The sequence below is a fragment of the Petaurus breviceps genome, unplaced genomic scaffold (assembly GCF_028583685.1).
Source record: "Petaurus breviceps papuanus isolate PSGF00001 unplaced genomic scaffold, PetGlider_PUasm1.0 186, whole genome shotgun sequence".
NCBI lineage: Eukaryota > Metazoa > Chordata > Mammalia > Diprotodontia > Petauridae > Petaurus > Petaurus breviceps.
The window spans coordinates 2,976,180-2,991,867 of NW_027185798.1; the positions used below are offsets into that span (position 1 = coordinate 2,976,180).

The window sequence follows — 15,688 nt, forward strand, 5'->3', positions numbered from 1 at the left end:
TATCTACTGTGCCACAAAAATCCCTGGGAGATGGAATCACAACCAAATAAAACCTTAACCAGCAAACTCATTTAGAAAGGACAGTAGTTACTAATTTGAGTCTTGAGCAGAAATCCAGTGCTGTCCTGATTGGTGAGGTCCTACTATGTCTATAATAATCTATAATATTTATATAACATAGAAAATATATAATACTATATCTCTAATCCTATATCTAGGGAGCCCCAGACCCCCAACCATGCTCTGTCCTAGCCATCTTTCCACATGCCCCCCTCTTGCTACTACTGCTCATGGAAATGCTGTCCCAGGGCTGAGTTATTCAAATCAGTGAAAATCCTCTATATCTGCACATCCTCAGACCCCAACTGTACTCTATCCTACTCATATTCATATTTTGACTTCATTCCCATTCCACTTTTCCCTTCCCCCACCCAACCAATAACTGAATCAATGTTACTACTACCTAAAAATAATTGACCAACTGACTTCCCTAGAGTCCTCCCACCATACTTGTGACTTCCCAGGTTAAATCACCTGCTGTATGGCTCCTACTCCCCCAAATCTGTTGTCTTCCACCTTAGAACATAAGTTCCTCTTTCCCACTACATCTACCTTGCAGCATCAAATGATTACAGGACTCTAAGTTGCTTGATATCGTTGACTGAACAAGAACTACTCCCATGCATTTTAATGTCACTAGTTTTGGTCTCAAGTTTAAAGAAACCACTGTCAAATAAATAAATGCCTGATCTTGCTAAATCCTGTGGCCTAGCTTACCTTTTCCATACAGCCCACTTTGATGGGAGAAAGTGGTTTGACAAAAGCCCTTGGAGACCACATTTTTTATAGCACCCTAAATATTCTGGCGGCCCTTGCCCTTGATGAAGCAAACAGATGTACTTCAGTTAACTCAGTTGCAGAGTTTCTGGTCTTGAACTTTTTTCAGGTCTGCTTTAATGAGTGTGATGCCACATCATTTCAATTTTTTCCTCTCACAGTGGGTTCTTTAAGATGTATGGTTGTTTTAAAGGTGGGGGAATGCTGGAGAGTGCTGTCACATGCTCCATGTGAACAAAGTCTGGAGAAAGTATGAGGTTGCTTTATTGGATCAGACCATGATATATAGCTGATTACCTCTTAAGAGAGCTGATTTGCTCAGTGTTTTTTAAAAAAATTAATAACCTGTTCTTCCGACTACTTTGAAGTTGGATTTGAGAAATGGTTTTGGATGCAGTTAGGTATGTTGTATGAACAATAAACTCACCGTGACCTAAAAAAATAAAAATAAAAAAAGAATGTAAGTTCCTTGAGGACAGATTCTATCATCTTTTGTATTTGTATCCTCAGTATTTAGTACAATGCCTAGAAGTATTCACACATTTGATATTTTCTTTTTTTTTTCTTTTTGACATTTTCTTTCATTTGGTTCATTCTTTAATTTATTAATTCATTCATTATTTCTTTCTACCACTACTATCACCACTACTGGTACTACAGTAGAAACTATGAAACATACTATGACAGGTTGCAAAAATTTAGCACTTATGGAATAGCTATGAAATCATGATCAAATGTACCAAACTATACCACATAAACGAACTATTCATCCTGCATGAATTAATAATTTGAATGAACAGAAACTGAGACCAACAGGGTTAAGTGACTTGCCCAGGGTCACACAGCTAATAAGTGTTTGAGACCAGATTTTAACTCATGAAGAGGAGTCTTCTTGATTCCAAGCATCGTGCTCTATCCACTGCCATGCCCCCTTGCTGTCCATTTATGTAATGCTTTATTATTAATTGCTAGTGTTTGTATGGTGCTGTAAGGTTTGCAGAGCATATCATATAATTTGATTCTCACAACAATATTATAAGGTAAACATTATTGTCATCTCCATTTATGGACGAGAAAACTGAGAATTAGAAAATTCATATCAGAGAATTTTCCTTGGATTATAGAGTCAGTAAATATTCCAAGCTGAATTTGAAGACAGGTCTTCCAGATGCAATATCTGGTGCTCTATCCACAATGATAACGTTATCCTTTATTTAGTTTGCATTTCTGTTGTTCCTTTATGTTTGTTGTTCAGCAAACTATCTCTTAGATGCATTAAATGACTGTTCTTTGTTACAGAATACACTTATTGGGATATAAACTCCTCTTTCGAGGAGCAGTAGGCTCTTTGAAAGCATCTTTGGGACAGCTATGAGAGCTGACAGCATGGCAGACATGAAACAGCCAGGTAGTGTAGTAGATAGAGCATTAGCCTTATTGGAGGAGTCAGGGAGACCTGAGTTCAGATCCAGTCTTAGACACTTACTAACTGTGTAAACTAATAAACCCAGCCTACTAGCTGGGCATGTCAGTTAACTTCTGACTCTCCCAGTTTTCTCAAATGTATAATGGAGATAATAACTCTACCACCCAGGGCTGTTGTAAGAATTAGATGGCACAATATTGTAAAGCTTTTAGCACAATGCTTGGCACATAATAGGTGCTTAATAAATGCTCATTCCCTTATTCCTCCCCACTTTTGTTAGAATGTTACAATATCCGAAGTATTTTCATTATAACCTTGAGACAAGGGTATTACTAACTTGCCCATAGTAACATAACTAACACATTTCAGGCCTGAGATTTTAGCCTAGGTCTCCTGACTACAAGTAGAGTTCTCTTTCCACTGTACATACATTCTTTCTGACATTAATTTAGCATTTTACTACATGCAATGTATGCATGTAGGTAGAGAGTCAGTCTACCTAGATGGCCATCGAGCACAGGAAGAACCTGTATGACCACCAAGGTAGAACCAGTGATTACTGAGATGGAGGTGAGAAAAACACATTCTACTTACTTGCTATCATCATCAGAGCTTCTCCATCTACTGCTGCTCTGGCAAGATTCTTCCCCAGGAATCAGCAAATTCTATCCTTCCTCCCACTTACTCCCATTATTCTAGGAATCCCTGACTGCCTATACTAAACGACCCCAGCATCCACTACCTGTTCCCTCATTCCCATCCATTTCAACCCAACACCAATGCCAAACTCCAGCTCTTCCTGCCCCTTCCATTATACTTTCTGAAATTACTGTTCAATTATTAACAAACTTCTCTCCATTTTAGATCCCTCTCTCATTCTCCTCTCATTTTCTATTACTCATAGAGATGTGATTACCCTAATTCCGAGGTCTTGATAACTCCATGCTTTGATTTCACTTTTCTCTATTCCCAATCTTGACCCTAGAGTTAATGAGTTCAACAATACACCAACCTTAACCCTTCAATTCTTACTCCCGTGTCCTTCCCAGAGCCTAGCCTGGGATTCCTCCCACTACTTCCAAAGTACCTGTGTGTATACTATTGAACATAGCTGGAGAAAATCATGCAACTGTAAAGATTAAGTCCCCTCCAAATTTATGTTATCTAACCCTAATTGGGTCTTCAATGCAGGAAGCCATTATTCTCCTTTTACTTCTCCCTAATTGAGTCTCTAGCAAATCTTCCAACTCTTCTCTTCTCTCCTCACATGCCATCTCTTCCACAGCTGTCTCAGTCGAGGATCTCACTTCATACTATATTAAAAAAAGAGGTGCTCCCTGTCCTGAGCTCCCCATTGTTCCCTTCTTCTTATCTCACAGCCCTTAATATCACCTTCTACTTCCTCCCCCTTTCATAAGTCTCTGAATAAGAGGTGACTCTTCTTCTTGCCAAGGTCAATCTCTCTCCATACATCCTCAGTCTTATGCCCTCCTGCATTCTCCAGAAGATGACACCACTGTCATCATATCTGTTTCTCTCATCTTCATTCTTTCCCCGTCTCCTCATTACTTTCCTGCTGTCTACAAACATGCTCTATCGTGTCCTGTCGATTCTAGTTTGTCAATAAACATTTATTAAGTGCCTACTATATGCCAGGGACTGTACTGAGTGCTAAGGACACAAAAAGAAGTAAAACGTCTTTTGCATCTGTCCATTTCTCTCCCCACATATCCACCACCCCATTTCAGGTTCTTTTCCCCTTTAACATGGACTATTGCTGTAAGCCTCCTAATTGGTTCCCCTGCTTTGAGCCTCTCCTTCTCCACTACCATATTCATTCAACTACAAAAATGGCATTCCCTAAGACTGACCATAACCCTCCCTGGTTCAAGAATCTCCAATGGCTCTTAATTGCCTCTAAGACAAAATGTGAATTCCTGTTTGGTCTTTGGTCTTTGCTAATTAAACTCCAGTCTTCCCTGGCAGGCTAATTACTCCTTTCTCTCCTTTGTGTAGCCAATATTCCAGTCAAAGTGATCTGCCTGTTGTTTATTCCCTGTGCCTAGCCTGTCTCCCACCTTTGCTCATGTCTGTAATGGGGTCCCTTTCTAACCTCTGTCTTATAAGGGGATAATGATTCAAGTGCCAAGTCCTGTCTGAGTCCATCTGGATTCTTCCAAAGTGCTACAACTCCCAAACGAAATTATTTTGTATAATATATATGCATGAATATATACATCTACATTTATATTTATACTACTTATCTATATTCATGTTGTTCCCTCCCTCTGCCATAAGCTCCTTAAGGTCTCTGAATCCCCAAAACTTAGCACAGTTTTTGGCACATAGTACATGCTTAAGGAATGATTTTTAAATGAATGAATTGATGAAAGAATAGTAATATGCTCACCAGGACCATGGGGAATATAGATGTTGGAAGGAGAATATGGTCTTTGAGTTGGCCACCATCGCATTTTGATGGAATGTAGGAGGCACATTTTTTGTGTACCTGAGGAGAAAGAGGAAAGGCCAGACTGGATAAGGGGTGAGATGAAGGGAGAGAACCATCTTGGGTCATAGCCATAAACAGTTAGGCAAGATGCTCACTTAATTTCCCCAGTCCCACCATACTAAATTTCTGGGGTTGCCTGTGAATATCAAAGATGAAGTATGTTGGGGTTCAGGGAGGGACACTAGTAGTGCCAACTTTGTGGGCACCAAGGAACTTCCCAAAGCTGCTATCAACCAGATGATGATGGATGGCTTCCTGTCTAATCCTGTTGCCCCTAGTTGCCACCAGAGTCTTGTTCCTTCCTTTCACACCTGGAAGAATATTTGCATTAGGTTCTGCGATCATGGGGAAAAGCCATATCAATTATGTAACAGAGAGATCAGAGCCAGGATTAAGGCATCATAGATTTAGAACTGGAAAAGCCTAGTTAAAATCTCATTTTACAGATAATGAAACTGAGGGCTGGAGAGGTTGATAGGTTTGCCCAAGGCACACAGGGAGGACACAGCAAAACAAAATATTTGAATCTTAATTATCTGACTCCAACTATATTGCTTCTCATGCCCCAAGACCCAAACCTAGCATTTTAGTTCTTTGTTGACCATTTATAGGTAGGGTTTCTTCTTTATTCCCATTCCCAAGGGATAGATGGTTAAAAAAACCCCCAACAACCAAGTCACTTTCTTCCAAGTGGCTAGTCATTCCAGAAATAGGTCAATTAAAAAAAATTTAACATGTAATAAAAATAACCATCATAATGTGAAATCAAGCAAAATCTACTCCTATATTAGCCATGTTGCAAAAAAGCAAGAAAAATAATGTGAAAAACAATATGCTTCAATCTGTACTCAGAGTCCTCTTCAGATATGGATAGCATTTTTCATATGAGTTCTTTGGAATTGTTTTGGATCATTGTCTTGATCAAAGTAGTTAAGTCTTTCACAGTTGGTCATTCTTAAAATATTGCTGTTACTGTGTACAATTTTTCTACTGGTTCTGCTCACTTCACTTTGCATCAATTCATGTAAGTCTTGCCAGGTCTTTTTGAGAGCATCCTGCTCATCATTTCTTATAGTACAATAGTATTTTATCACAATCATATACCACAACTTATTCTGACATTCCCCAATTGATGGGCATCCTCTCAATTTCAAATTCTTTGCCACAACAAAGGGAACTGGTATAATTTTAAAAATCTTTTTTCTTTGTTCTCTTTGGGATGCAGACATAGTAGTGGTATTGTTGGATTAAAGGGTATAAATAGTTTTGTAGGCCTTTGGGCATAGTTCTAAATTTTTCTTCAGAATGGTTGGACGAGTTCATAACTCCACCAATAATGCATTAGTATACCTAGTTTCCCACATCCTTTCTAATATTTGTTAGGTTCCTTTTCTGTCTTGTTACCATACTGATAGGTGGGAGGTGGTACCTCAGAGTTGTTTCAATGGGCATTTCTCTAATTATCAGCAATTTGGAGCATTTTAATATAACTCTTGATAGCTTTGAATTCTTCTGAAAACTGTCTGTAGTCTTTGACCCTTGGGGAATGGCTCTTTTTTTAAAAATAAATTTGCTGCAATTCCCTATAGTAGGAATGAGGCTTTTATCAGAGAAACTTACTGTAAAATTTTCCTTCTTCAGCTTCCTAATTTCCTTCTAATTTTGGCTGCATTGGTTTTGTTTGTGCAAACCCTTTTTAATTTAATTAATCAAAATTATTCATTTTATTTCCCATCATACTCTTTATCTTTTTGGTCATAAACTCTACTTATCCATAAATCTGAGAGGTAAATTTTCCCATGTTCCTCTAATTTGCTTATACCATCACCCTTTATGTCTAAATCATACACCCATTTTGAGCTTATCTTGGTATCCAGTGTGAGATGTTGGTCTATGTTTAGTTTCTGCCAAATTGCTTTCCCATTTTTTTTTCAGCAGTTTTTGTCAAATAGAGTTCTTGCCCCCAAAGCTTGGATCTTTGGGTTTATAGAAATCTAGATTACTGTTGTCATTTACTATTATATATTTTGCAGCTATAATCTCTTCCACTAATAAACCACTCTGTTTCTTAGCCAGAACCAGCTTGTTTTGATGATTACCATTTTGTAATACAGTTTGAAATCTGGTACTGTTCAGCCACCTTCCTTCACATTTTTTTTCCCACTGATTCCCTTGATGTTCTTGAGCTTTTTATCTTCCAGATGAATTTTATTATTTTTCTCTAACTATAAAATAGTTCCTTGGTAGTTCAATTGGTATGGTACCAAGTAAATTAATTTAGGAAGAATTGTTATTTTTATTATATTGGCTTGGCTTACCCATGGGTGATTAATATTAATATTGTTTTAGATTTGTCTTTATTTGTGTGAAGTGTTTTATAGTTGCATTTATATAGCTCTTGAGTATTTCTTATCAGGTAGGCTTCCAAGTATTTTATAAAATCTTTAATTATTTTAAAAGGAATTTCTTTTTCTAGCTTTTCCTATTGAGTTTTGTTGGTAATATTTAGAAATGCTGATGATTTATGTAGGTTTATTTTAAAACCTTCAATTTCGCTAAAGTTGCTAATTGTTTAATTTTTTTTGGTTGATTCTCTAAGGTTCTCTAAGTATACCATCTTATCATCTGCAAAGAGTGATAGTTTTGTTTCCCTGGTGCCTATTTTTATTTTCTTCATTTTTTTTCTTACCTTATTGCTATAGCTAGCATTTTTAGTACAATAATGAATGATAGTGGTGATAATGGACGCTTCACCTCTGCTCTCATTGGTAAAACTTTGAATTAATCCCTATTAAAGATAATGTTTGCTCTTGGTTTTAGATAGATACTATTTATTTTTAAGAAAAGTTCCATTTATTCCCATTCTTTCTAGTGTGCTTAATAGGAATGGATATTGCATTTTGTAAAAATGCAGTAAACTTTTTGCATCTATTGACATAATCATATGATTTTTGTTGTTTTGTTATTGATATTGTCAATTATAGTTTTCCTAAAATTAAATCAATCCTTTACTCTTGGTATAAATCTTATGTAGTCATAGAGTGTGATATTTGTGATATATTGATGTAGTCTTATTTCAGCCTTGAAGCTACAGGTTCCCCCCTCCTGTCTTAGACAATCAACTAAAAAATACTTGAAATTAACAACTTTAGCAAAAAGGCAGGATACAAAATAAACCCACATACATCATCAGTATTTCTATATATTACCAACAAAATATAGCAGCGAGATAGAAAGAGAAATTCTGTTTAAAATAACTGTAGACAATATAAAATAATTGGGAATCTATGTGCCAAGAAAAACACGGGAACTATATGAACACAATTATTAAACATTTTTTTTCACACAAATAAAGTCAGATCTAAACAATAGTAAAAAATCAATTGCTGATGGGTAGACTGAGACAATATAATAAAAATGATGATTCCTGATTTTGCCCAATGAGGTCCAGCAGAACAAGTCTGATGACTCCTACAGATAACAGCCCTTTAAGTGCAAAGATACAGCTATCACACTCTCTCCTGAGTTGTATCTTCTCCAGACTAAGTATTCTGTCTTCCTCCAACTCATCCTATAGGATATGACTCAAAGTCACCATCCTCTATATAATCTCCAACTTTTCAATGTCCTTCCTAAGCTTTGATGTCCAGAACTGAATATAATACTTTATATGTAGATTTTCTAAGATAGAGTGGGACTACTACTTTTTTATTCCTGGAGGAAATGTTTCCCCAACTATAATCCAAGATGGAATTAGCTTTTTTTGGCTATCACATCTGGCTATTTTGGCAACCATTATCACAATGCTGGCTCATATTGAACATGTAGTCCACTAAGACTCCCAGATCTTTTTCATACAGCTTTGTTTGATGATTCCACCTCCATTTCATAATCAGGAAATTGATTTTTTTAACCCAAGTATAAGACTTTACATTTATCTCTACTGGATTTCATTGTTTTAGGTTTAAGCTCAATGCTCTAGCCTTGCAAAGATCCTCTTGGATCCTATCACTCAGTGACAGTATCACCCCTCATATTTTTATCATCTGAAAATTTCTTAAATATAGCATTTATCCTATTATCCAAGCCACTGATGAAAATGTTAAAAAGCCCAGTGGTACTCCACTGTAGACCTTCTTCCTAGTTTACAGGGAAAAGTTACTCTTTGAGTCCAATCTAGCAAGAGGAAACTGGTTTGGTACCTACTTCTTTTACCCTTTAAAAAATAAACCAAGCTGTAAGTTACTACCTCTAGTCTGGGCAACAACCCACCGTCATCTGGCACCACACACAGTGACTTGAGTTCCCCGGCTGGTAGCACTTGATGTTTTTGGAACAAAGGTCACAGCTGACAGAGATATTCCCTTCCATCCATACGTGACTCATTACCTGAAGAAGGAAAAGGAACAATATTAGGTAGAGTCAAATTAACTATAGCTGGGAGTAAAACTCCAGGAAGGAAGAGCCAAGGCTTGTCTTGTTTCATTGTAACTGAACTATAGAATCTCAGGTCAGTTAGTCCAATGTCTCACTTATATTCTACTAGGGGCTAGATATGGAGCTAACAGTCCTTCCAGTAAACCTTGGACTGTCACCATATTCTAACTCCAAATCTTCTCCCTTGTCCTTTTCAAGACAGTACTGTCCTGAAAAACTCTGCCCTCCAGCCTTGATCTTATAGTGAATCCTTTCTTCTAGGGCTTTGAATAAATAAAATGCCCATGGTCTTTAGTAACTTACACCACAGCCTCCCTTGAAAGGGGGCCAGAAGGACTGTTAAATGTGAGTGGAATTGGACATATAATTTCATTGATGTAGGGAGCTCCCAAAGAGGAAACAGTGGACCTGATAGCTGCTGAGGTCTCCAACTCTCCCATTCTATAATTCTGTGATAAAGGAGGGTTGGAAAACTAAGTGGAGACACTCAGGGGCATGAGGAATGGAAAGCAAGAGAAAGAGTCTAATGTCAAGGATTCACCTAGATTTCAGTCGGTAGAGATACAAGGACACAACAGTTGGTCTCTGTTGCTGGGGTACTAGTCTCTGGTGTGATGGGCAAATTCCCTGCTACTTTAATGCAATATATAGTTTCAGAGAGCTGGCTGGGGGATACTGAGAGGTGCTCAGGGTCACACAGTAAGTATGTCTTGGAGGAGGACATGAACATAGGTCTTCCTAACTGTGGCTGGTTGTTCACTTTATCATCCAGCCTCTCATAGATACCAATATTTATCAAAATCAACAAAATGTGATTGAGTAGTAATGGTGATGAATGTACTAATGACTATAGGAATCAGGAAAGGCTTCCTGAAGGAGGGAGCATTTGAACTGAGCCTGTGTGATAGTAATGGCAATTAAAGATTCCCCTGTATTGGCTTGGTTTTCAAGTTGATTGTGTTAAAACCCAGAGCTTGTTAATCCCACCAGTGGGATGGACTTGTTGATGTGAAAAGAAAGTCCTGAACTTGGAGGAGCTGGTGATGTAGATTTGGAGAGACAAGAGAGAGGCAGAAGGACTTTTTTTTTTGGAAGCAGCACCTCGTGGAGACAGAGAGAGAGACTGAGAGAATTGCTGAGTGCCACTTTGAATTGCCCTGGACTTTTGAGACCTGCCCCCTGAGCTGCCAAGGACTGAGGAGACATGGCTGTTTTGCTGGTACTTTGTCTGTCTGTTTTGATGTTCTTTTGCCAGATTTGTCCACTGGTGAAAGACAGTCCTGTTGTTGAAGAAGTCCTGGAACCTGGCTTTTGGTCAAGAAGCCCTGAGACTGTCCTGCAGACAGAGAGTGAATACTGTCCACTGGCAAGTTCTCAGCAATCTTAGTTCCTGGGGAGACAAGGCTTAGCAAGGCCACAAGATACATTGCCAGTCCCTTCATCAATCCATCCTCTGTCTGCAGAACAGTCCTAGAACCCCTGAAAACATTAGCAAAACCCTCTCCCAGGATTTCTGTAAACATACAACAAGAAAATCCTTCTTCAGGGCTTCTGAACCAACAGAAAGGTTCCCAGACCCCTGCAACAACAACACTGTCCTTCACCAGTGGACAGTATTCACTCTGTCTACAGGACAGTCTCCAGACCCCTGCAACAACAGCACTGTCCTTCACCAGTGGACAGTATTCACTTTCTGTCTGCAGGACAGTCTCAGGGCTTCTTGACCAAAAGCCAGGTTCCAGGACTTCTTCAACAACAGGACTGTCTTTCACCAGTGGACAAATCTGGCAAAAGAACATCAAAACAGACAGACAAAGTACCAGCAAAACAGCCATGTCTCCTCAGTCCTTGGCAGCTCAGGGGGCAGGTCTCAAAAGTCCAGGGCAATTCAAAGTGGCACTCAGCAATTCTCTCAGTCTCTCTCTCTGTCTCCACGAGGTGCTGCTTCCAAAAAAAAGTCCTTCTGCCTCTCTCTTGTCTCTCCAAATCTACGTCACCAGCTCCTCCCAGTTCAGGACTTTCTTTTCATATCAACAAGTCCATCCCACAGGTGGGATTAACAAGCTCTGGGTTTTAACACAATCAATTTGAAAACCAAGCCAATACAGGGGAATCTTTAATTGCCATTACTATCACAGCCTGCAAGGGAGTTGGGACTTTCAAGGGGATTTAGCATTGCTGCTGCTGAAGACTCAACTCCCCTCTTGAGGAAGTCAGAGAATGCTCTTTCCTGGGGACCATAGCATCAGATAGCTAGACTTAAAAGCAATACCTCAGGTCAGGGAAATGTCTAGGAAGGTAAAAGAGCTACCTTCTTGGGATAATCATTTTTTAAAAAGTAATAGATAGTATCTACCTCCAGATAGACAGCTGATGACTCAGAGGGCAGGTTGAAGCATTTTAATTTTTTAGATGTGGCTAATGGGAGCATTTGTTTTGCTTAACTACATATTTGTAAGAAGTTTTATTTTCCTTGCTTTCTCAGTGGGTGACAAAGAGGGAGGTGGGAGGGAGAGAATTTAGAATTGACAATAAAATTGAATTAAAAATAGCTATCATTTATCTAGCATTTTAAGGTATACAAAGTGCTTTCCACATGTGAACTCATTTGATCTTCACATTGGAGGTGTTTTTATTATCCCTACTTTATAGGTGAGAAAACCGAGAGAGAGAGAGAGAGAGAGAGAGAGAGAGAGAGAGAGAGAGAGAGGTTGTGACTTTCTCAGTGTCACACAGTTAGCAAGGCCTGAGGTAGGATTTGAACTCAGGTCTCCCTGACTCCAAGTCTACCACTTTATGAACTGTGCCACCTCACTTCCTCTGTCTTAAAGGGAGAGGCAGAGGAGAGACAGAATGACCATTGGCTTTCTGATCTGGGACTCTGTGGAGATGGCTCCATTGCCTGGCACTTTGGATCATGGGATGAAAGACTGAGAACCACAAAAGGACCCTGCACACATGGAAGACAAAGCAGCATAAGAGGCTGGGGAGGCTTTACTTACCTCAGTCTGTCTCTTGGATTTCACATAAGTGTTGATGCATGGAGATATTGTCTGAGATGCACATCTTTGGTGGACTGTATATTTGCAAACTGAAAGGAGAAGAGAGGAATACTATTGTGAGTTACCTTTCTAATAGGGGCATGAGAGAGTCACCCATCCCACTGTCTTGTAGTGCCTAATTCCTCCATAGTCATGGAGTCATAGGGTAATTGATTATGATACAAAGCCACGTTCAAGAAAATATGGGACATTGTTTGATGACTAAAGAAGTTATTAGTTTGGTTTTTCTGGGGGGGGTGAGGCAAATGAGGTTAAGTGACTTGCCTAGGGTCACACAGTTAGTGTTAAGTGTCTGAGGCTGTGTCAGAACTCAGGTCCTCCTCACTCCAGGGCTTGTGTTCTTTTCACTGCACCACCTAGCTGCCCCTGAAGCTATTGATTTTTGACAAACTGAAACCACCCTTCCCAAGGTCCAGCCCTGTCCATGGTGCCCAGTTAAGACATGGGGGAGTGGGAGGGGAAGAAATAGAAAAGACATCTCCAGAGTGGTAAGAGTGAACATCCCTGTAGTTCTATCCCTGGCTCTTCTAACCACACAACCCAGAAATAGGAAAACCTGGAGTCAGGAACAGTGGAAAGAACACTGTGTCTAGACTCAGAGGGAGGGGGATCAAATCTCACTTCCGACATCTATTAGTCATGTGACTGGTGAAGTCATTAATGTTCCTAGACCTCAGCTTTTCCATCTGTAAAATGAGGTGACTGAACTAGATATTGCTGGAAGGGTCCCTTTCAGGTCTCAGTCTATGACTTTATAAATTCCTCTGGACTTCCAGTAAGTGGGCTGAACTACATGGTATCTGACATCTGGATTCTATGATCCTAAGACCCAACTCTGACCCTGGGCATTTCACTTTGTCTCTTGCCCCAGGCAACTGCTCAGTTGGAGAGCAGGTGCTAATCTGGCTTGGCAGAGGGCATCTTCACAATGGAAGTTCCCCATACTGTGGAAATCACAGACCTAATCCCCTTGACCTCCAATCCCCACCTTCCCAAAACCAAACACCTTAGAAAAGGTCATGAGACCTAAAAAAATTAGACTGGGTCCAAATGAAATTAGCCTTTGGGTACAGAAATCAATTTTTTATCAAGGCCCATGCAGGATCTTTGGTACCCACCATTTCCTTCTGTTGGCTGAGGCTGCCCATGGACACTAGAGGCTACACTGGTGAGACGTTGGTGGAAATAAACCAGGACAAGGATTGACCTTTGAATGTCTATCTCCTGATCAGAAGGTTGTGTTTTTTAAACTTTTAAGGAAGGCTTAATTATAATCATAGGATCATGAATTTAGAACTGGAAGCAAACTTGTAGGTCCCCTAATTTTTCAGGTGAAGAAACTGAGGCCTAGAGAGGTTGTCATGGTCAGTGCCTAATAATGCTTGTGGATAGATTGATTGCCCAAGGTCATACTGCTACTGTCTAAGGCAGGATTCGAACCCAGGTCTTCTTCTTCTTTTTTTTTTTGCTTTTTGGAGGGCAGTTGAGGTTAAGTGACTTGCCCAAAGTCACATGGCTAGTAAGTGTGTCAAGTGTCTGAGGCCAGATTTGAACTCAGGTCCTCCTGACTCCAGGGCTGGTACTCAATTCATTGCACCACCTAGCCACCCCAAACCCAGGTATTTTTGATTCTAAGACCACTGCTTCACCCACTGCTCCATTATGCTTTATTTTTACTTTCATTTCCCACAAAGGTGGAAGCCATCCCTCCACCAGAAACCCCATGCACGCTGTGACAGGAAGCTCCTGTATGCTATTGGTCAAAGCTGAGTGCCAAAGGGTCTGAGGGTATTTTGTATAATCATAGGCACAAACCATCCCTAAGCCAGCAAGAGGAGAGTTTTCAGAGTGTGGCAAATGGGTCTATCCTGAACTAGATGAAAGTGAGTTTTTCCTGTTCGGTGCTTTTTCAGCCTTGTCTGACTCTCCATGGCCGCATTTGGGGTTTGCTTGGCAAGGATACTGGAGTGGTTTGCCATTTCTTTTTCCAATTCATTTTACAGATGAGGAAACAGGAAAACAAGGTGAAGTTACTTGCCCAGGGTCACACAGCTATTAAGTGTCGGAGGCCAGGTTTGAAGTCAGGAAGATGAGCCTTCCTGACCCCAGGCCTACTGCTCTATGAGCTATGGTGCCACCTGGCTGCCATAGATAGAAGTGAGAGAACAAGGCAAAGACTGGACAAAAATGAAGATAGTAAAATGGCACCTGGAAGGGGTGATCCTCTTTCTTAGATATCAGACGGAAAGTATAAGAGATGTATAATGAATAACTAATGTCCTGGAGGTGGGAGAGGAGTTTGGATCAAAGCACACTCTGTGGAGCATGCATGGGGATGGCCTTGCTCCTGTGTCACCATCTGAGAGCCCACAGAAGACCTGGTTCAACTTCTGTCTTTGACATATACTCGCCATATGACCCTGAGCAAGTCTCAATGACCCAGGTTGACCCAGTACAATCTGCATTGGTGGAGGAGTTTTTTCATTCAGGAGTTCCTCAAATAGGGCAAAATCACAACCAACAAGTATTAATTCAATGCCTACTATGTGCCAGGACAGCCTAGGCTAGGCACTGTAGATACAAAGACAAAAATGAAATTGTTCATGCCCTTGAGGGACTTCTATCCCTCTATTTCATGGTGCAATCCTTGCTCAGTATTGAGTATTTAGAGTTGGTACATATTTCAGGACTTGAATTGATGTTCCCTCCATTAACATGGATCCTGCAGCTGGGATTCCAGATGGCTGTTACCAAAATATTGATCACCCTCTGGACATCCTGGAGATGAGGTTTTCTGAAATGACCAAGACTGGTCCTCAGTTAATATAAATGCAGTCCATCACCAGGTCCACCTCAGTGATAGCCCGGGGACCTCTTGGTGTCATACTGAAGCACCAGAAGAGGCCTTCAGCAGAAGAGTTCCCATAAGAAGCTGGCACTATGATCACTTGACAATTGACTTTCTGTAGTGCATCCTGTATCATATTTGACCACCTTCCTTGCCATTGTAAAGGTAGAGTCTATACTGGGCATGTGCCCAGATACCCTTTGGAATGTCCAATGACCTGGATGGGGTGGACAGAGAGGAGGGGGGCTGGACTCACATGTACAGCGCAGGGCCTGTTTCCGCATTCCCATCAGCATGGTGTGGCAGAAATGGCAGTAGGCTGGTTTCTTGAAATTCTTTAGCCTCCAGGCATGTTTCCCATCTTCATTCACATTCTAGAGATACAAATAAACACAGACATCAGTGAAACTCCAGAAAAAGAAACTCAAAAAGAGACGGACAATTGTCTCCATCGTCAGCCTCTTCCTTCCCTCTTTGCCCCCCTCCCCATCATGAGATGCTCTTACAATTTTCAGAATTGTAACAAAAGGACAGAAAAGGCATCTTTATGGAGATGATCTGAATTC

At 40.2% G+C, this 15,688-nt stretch overlaps 1 protein-coding gene across 1 annotated transcript in view; it reads right to left on the reverse strand.

The window, feature by feature from the left end:
• DGKG (diacylglycerol kinase gamma) overlaps positions 1-15,688 on the reverse strand; it is a 76,941-nt gene that overhangs the window by 34,803 nt on the left and 26,450 nt on the right. The window contains exons 8-11 of the mRNA XM_069089139.1: positions 15,379-15,496; positions 12,215-12,303; positions 9,048-9,164; positions 4,674-4,772 (exon numbers count right to left, since the gene is read on the reverse strand). Coding sequence (XP_068945240.1) covers positions 4,674-4,772; positions 9,048-9,164; positions 12,215-12,303; positions 15,379-15,496 — 423 coding nt within the window. The remainder of the gene's footprint in view (positions 1-4,673; positions 4,773-9,047; positions 9,165-12,214; positions 12,304-15,378; positions 15,497-15,688) is intronic.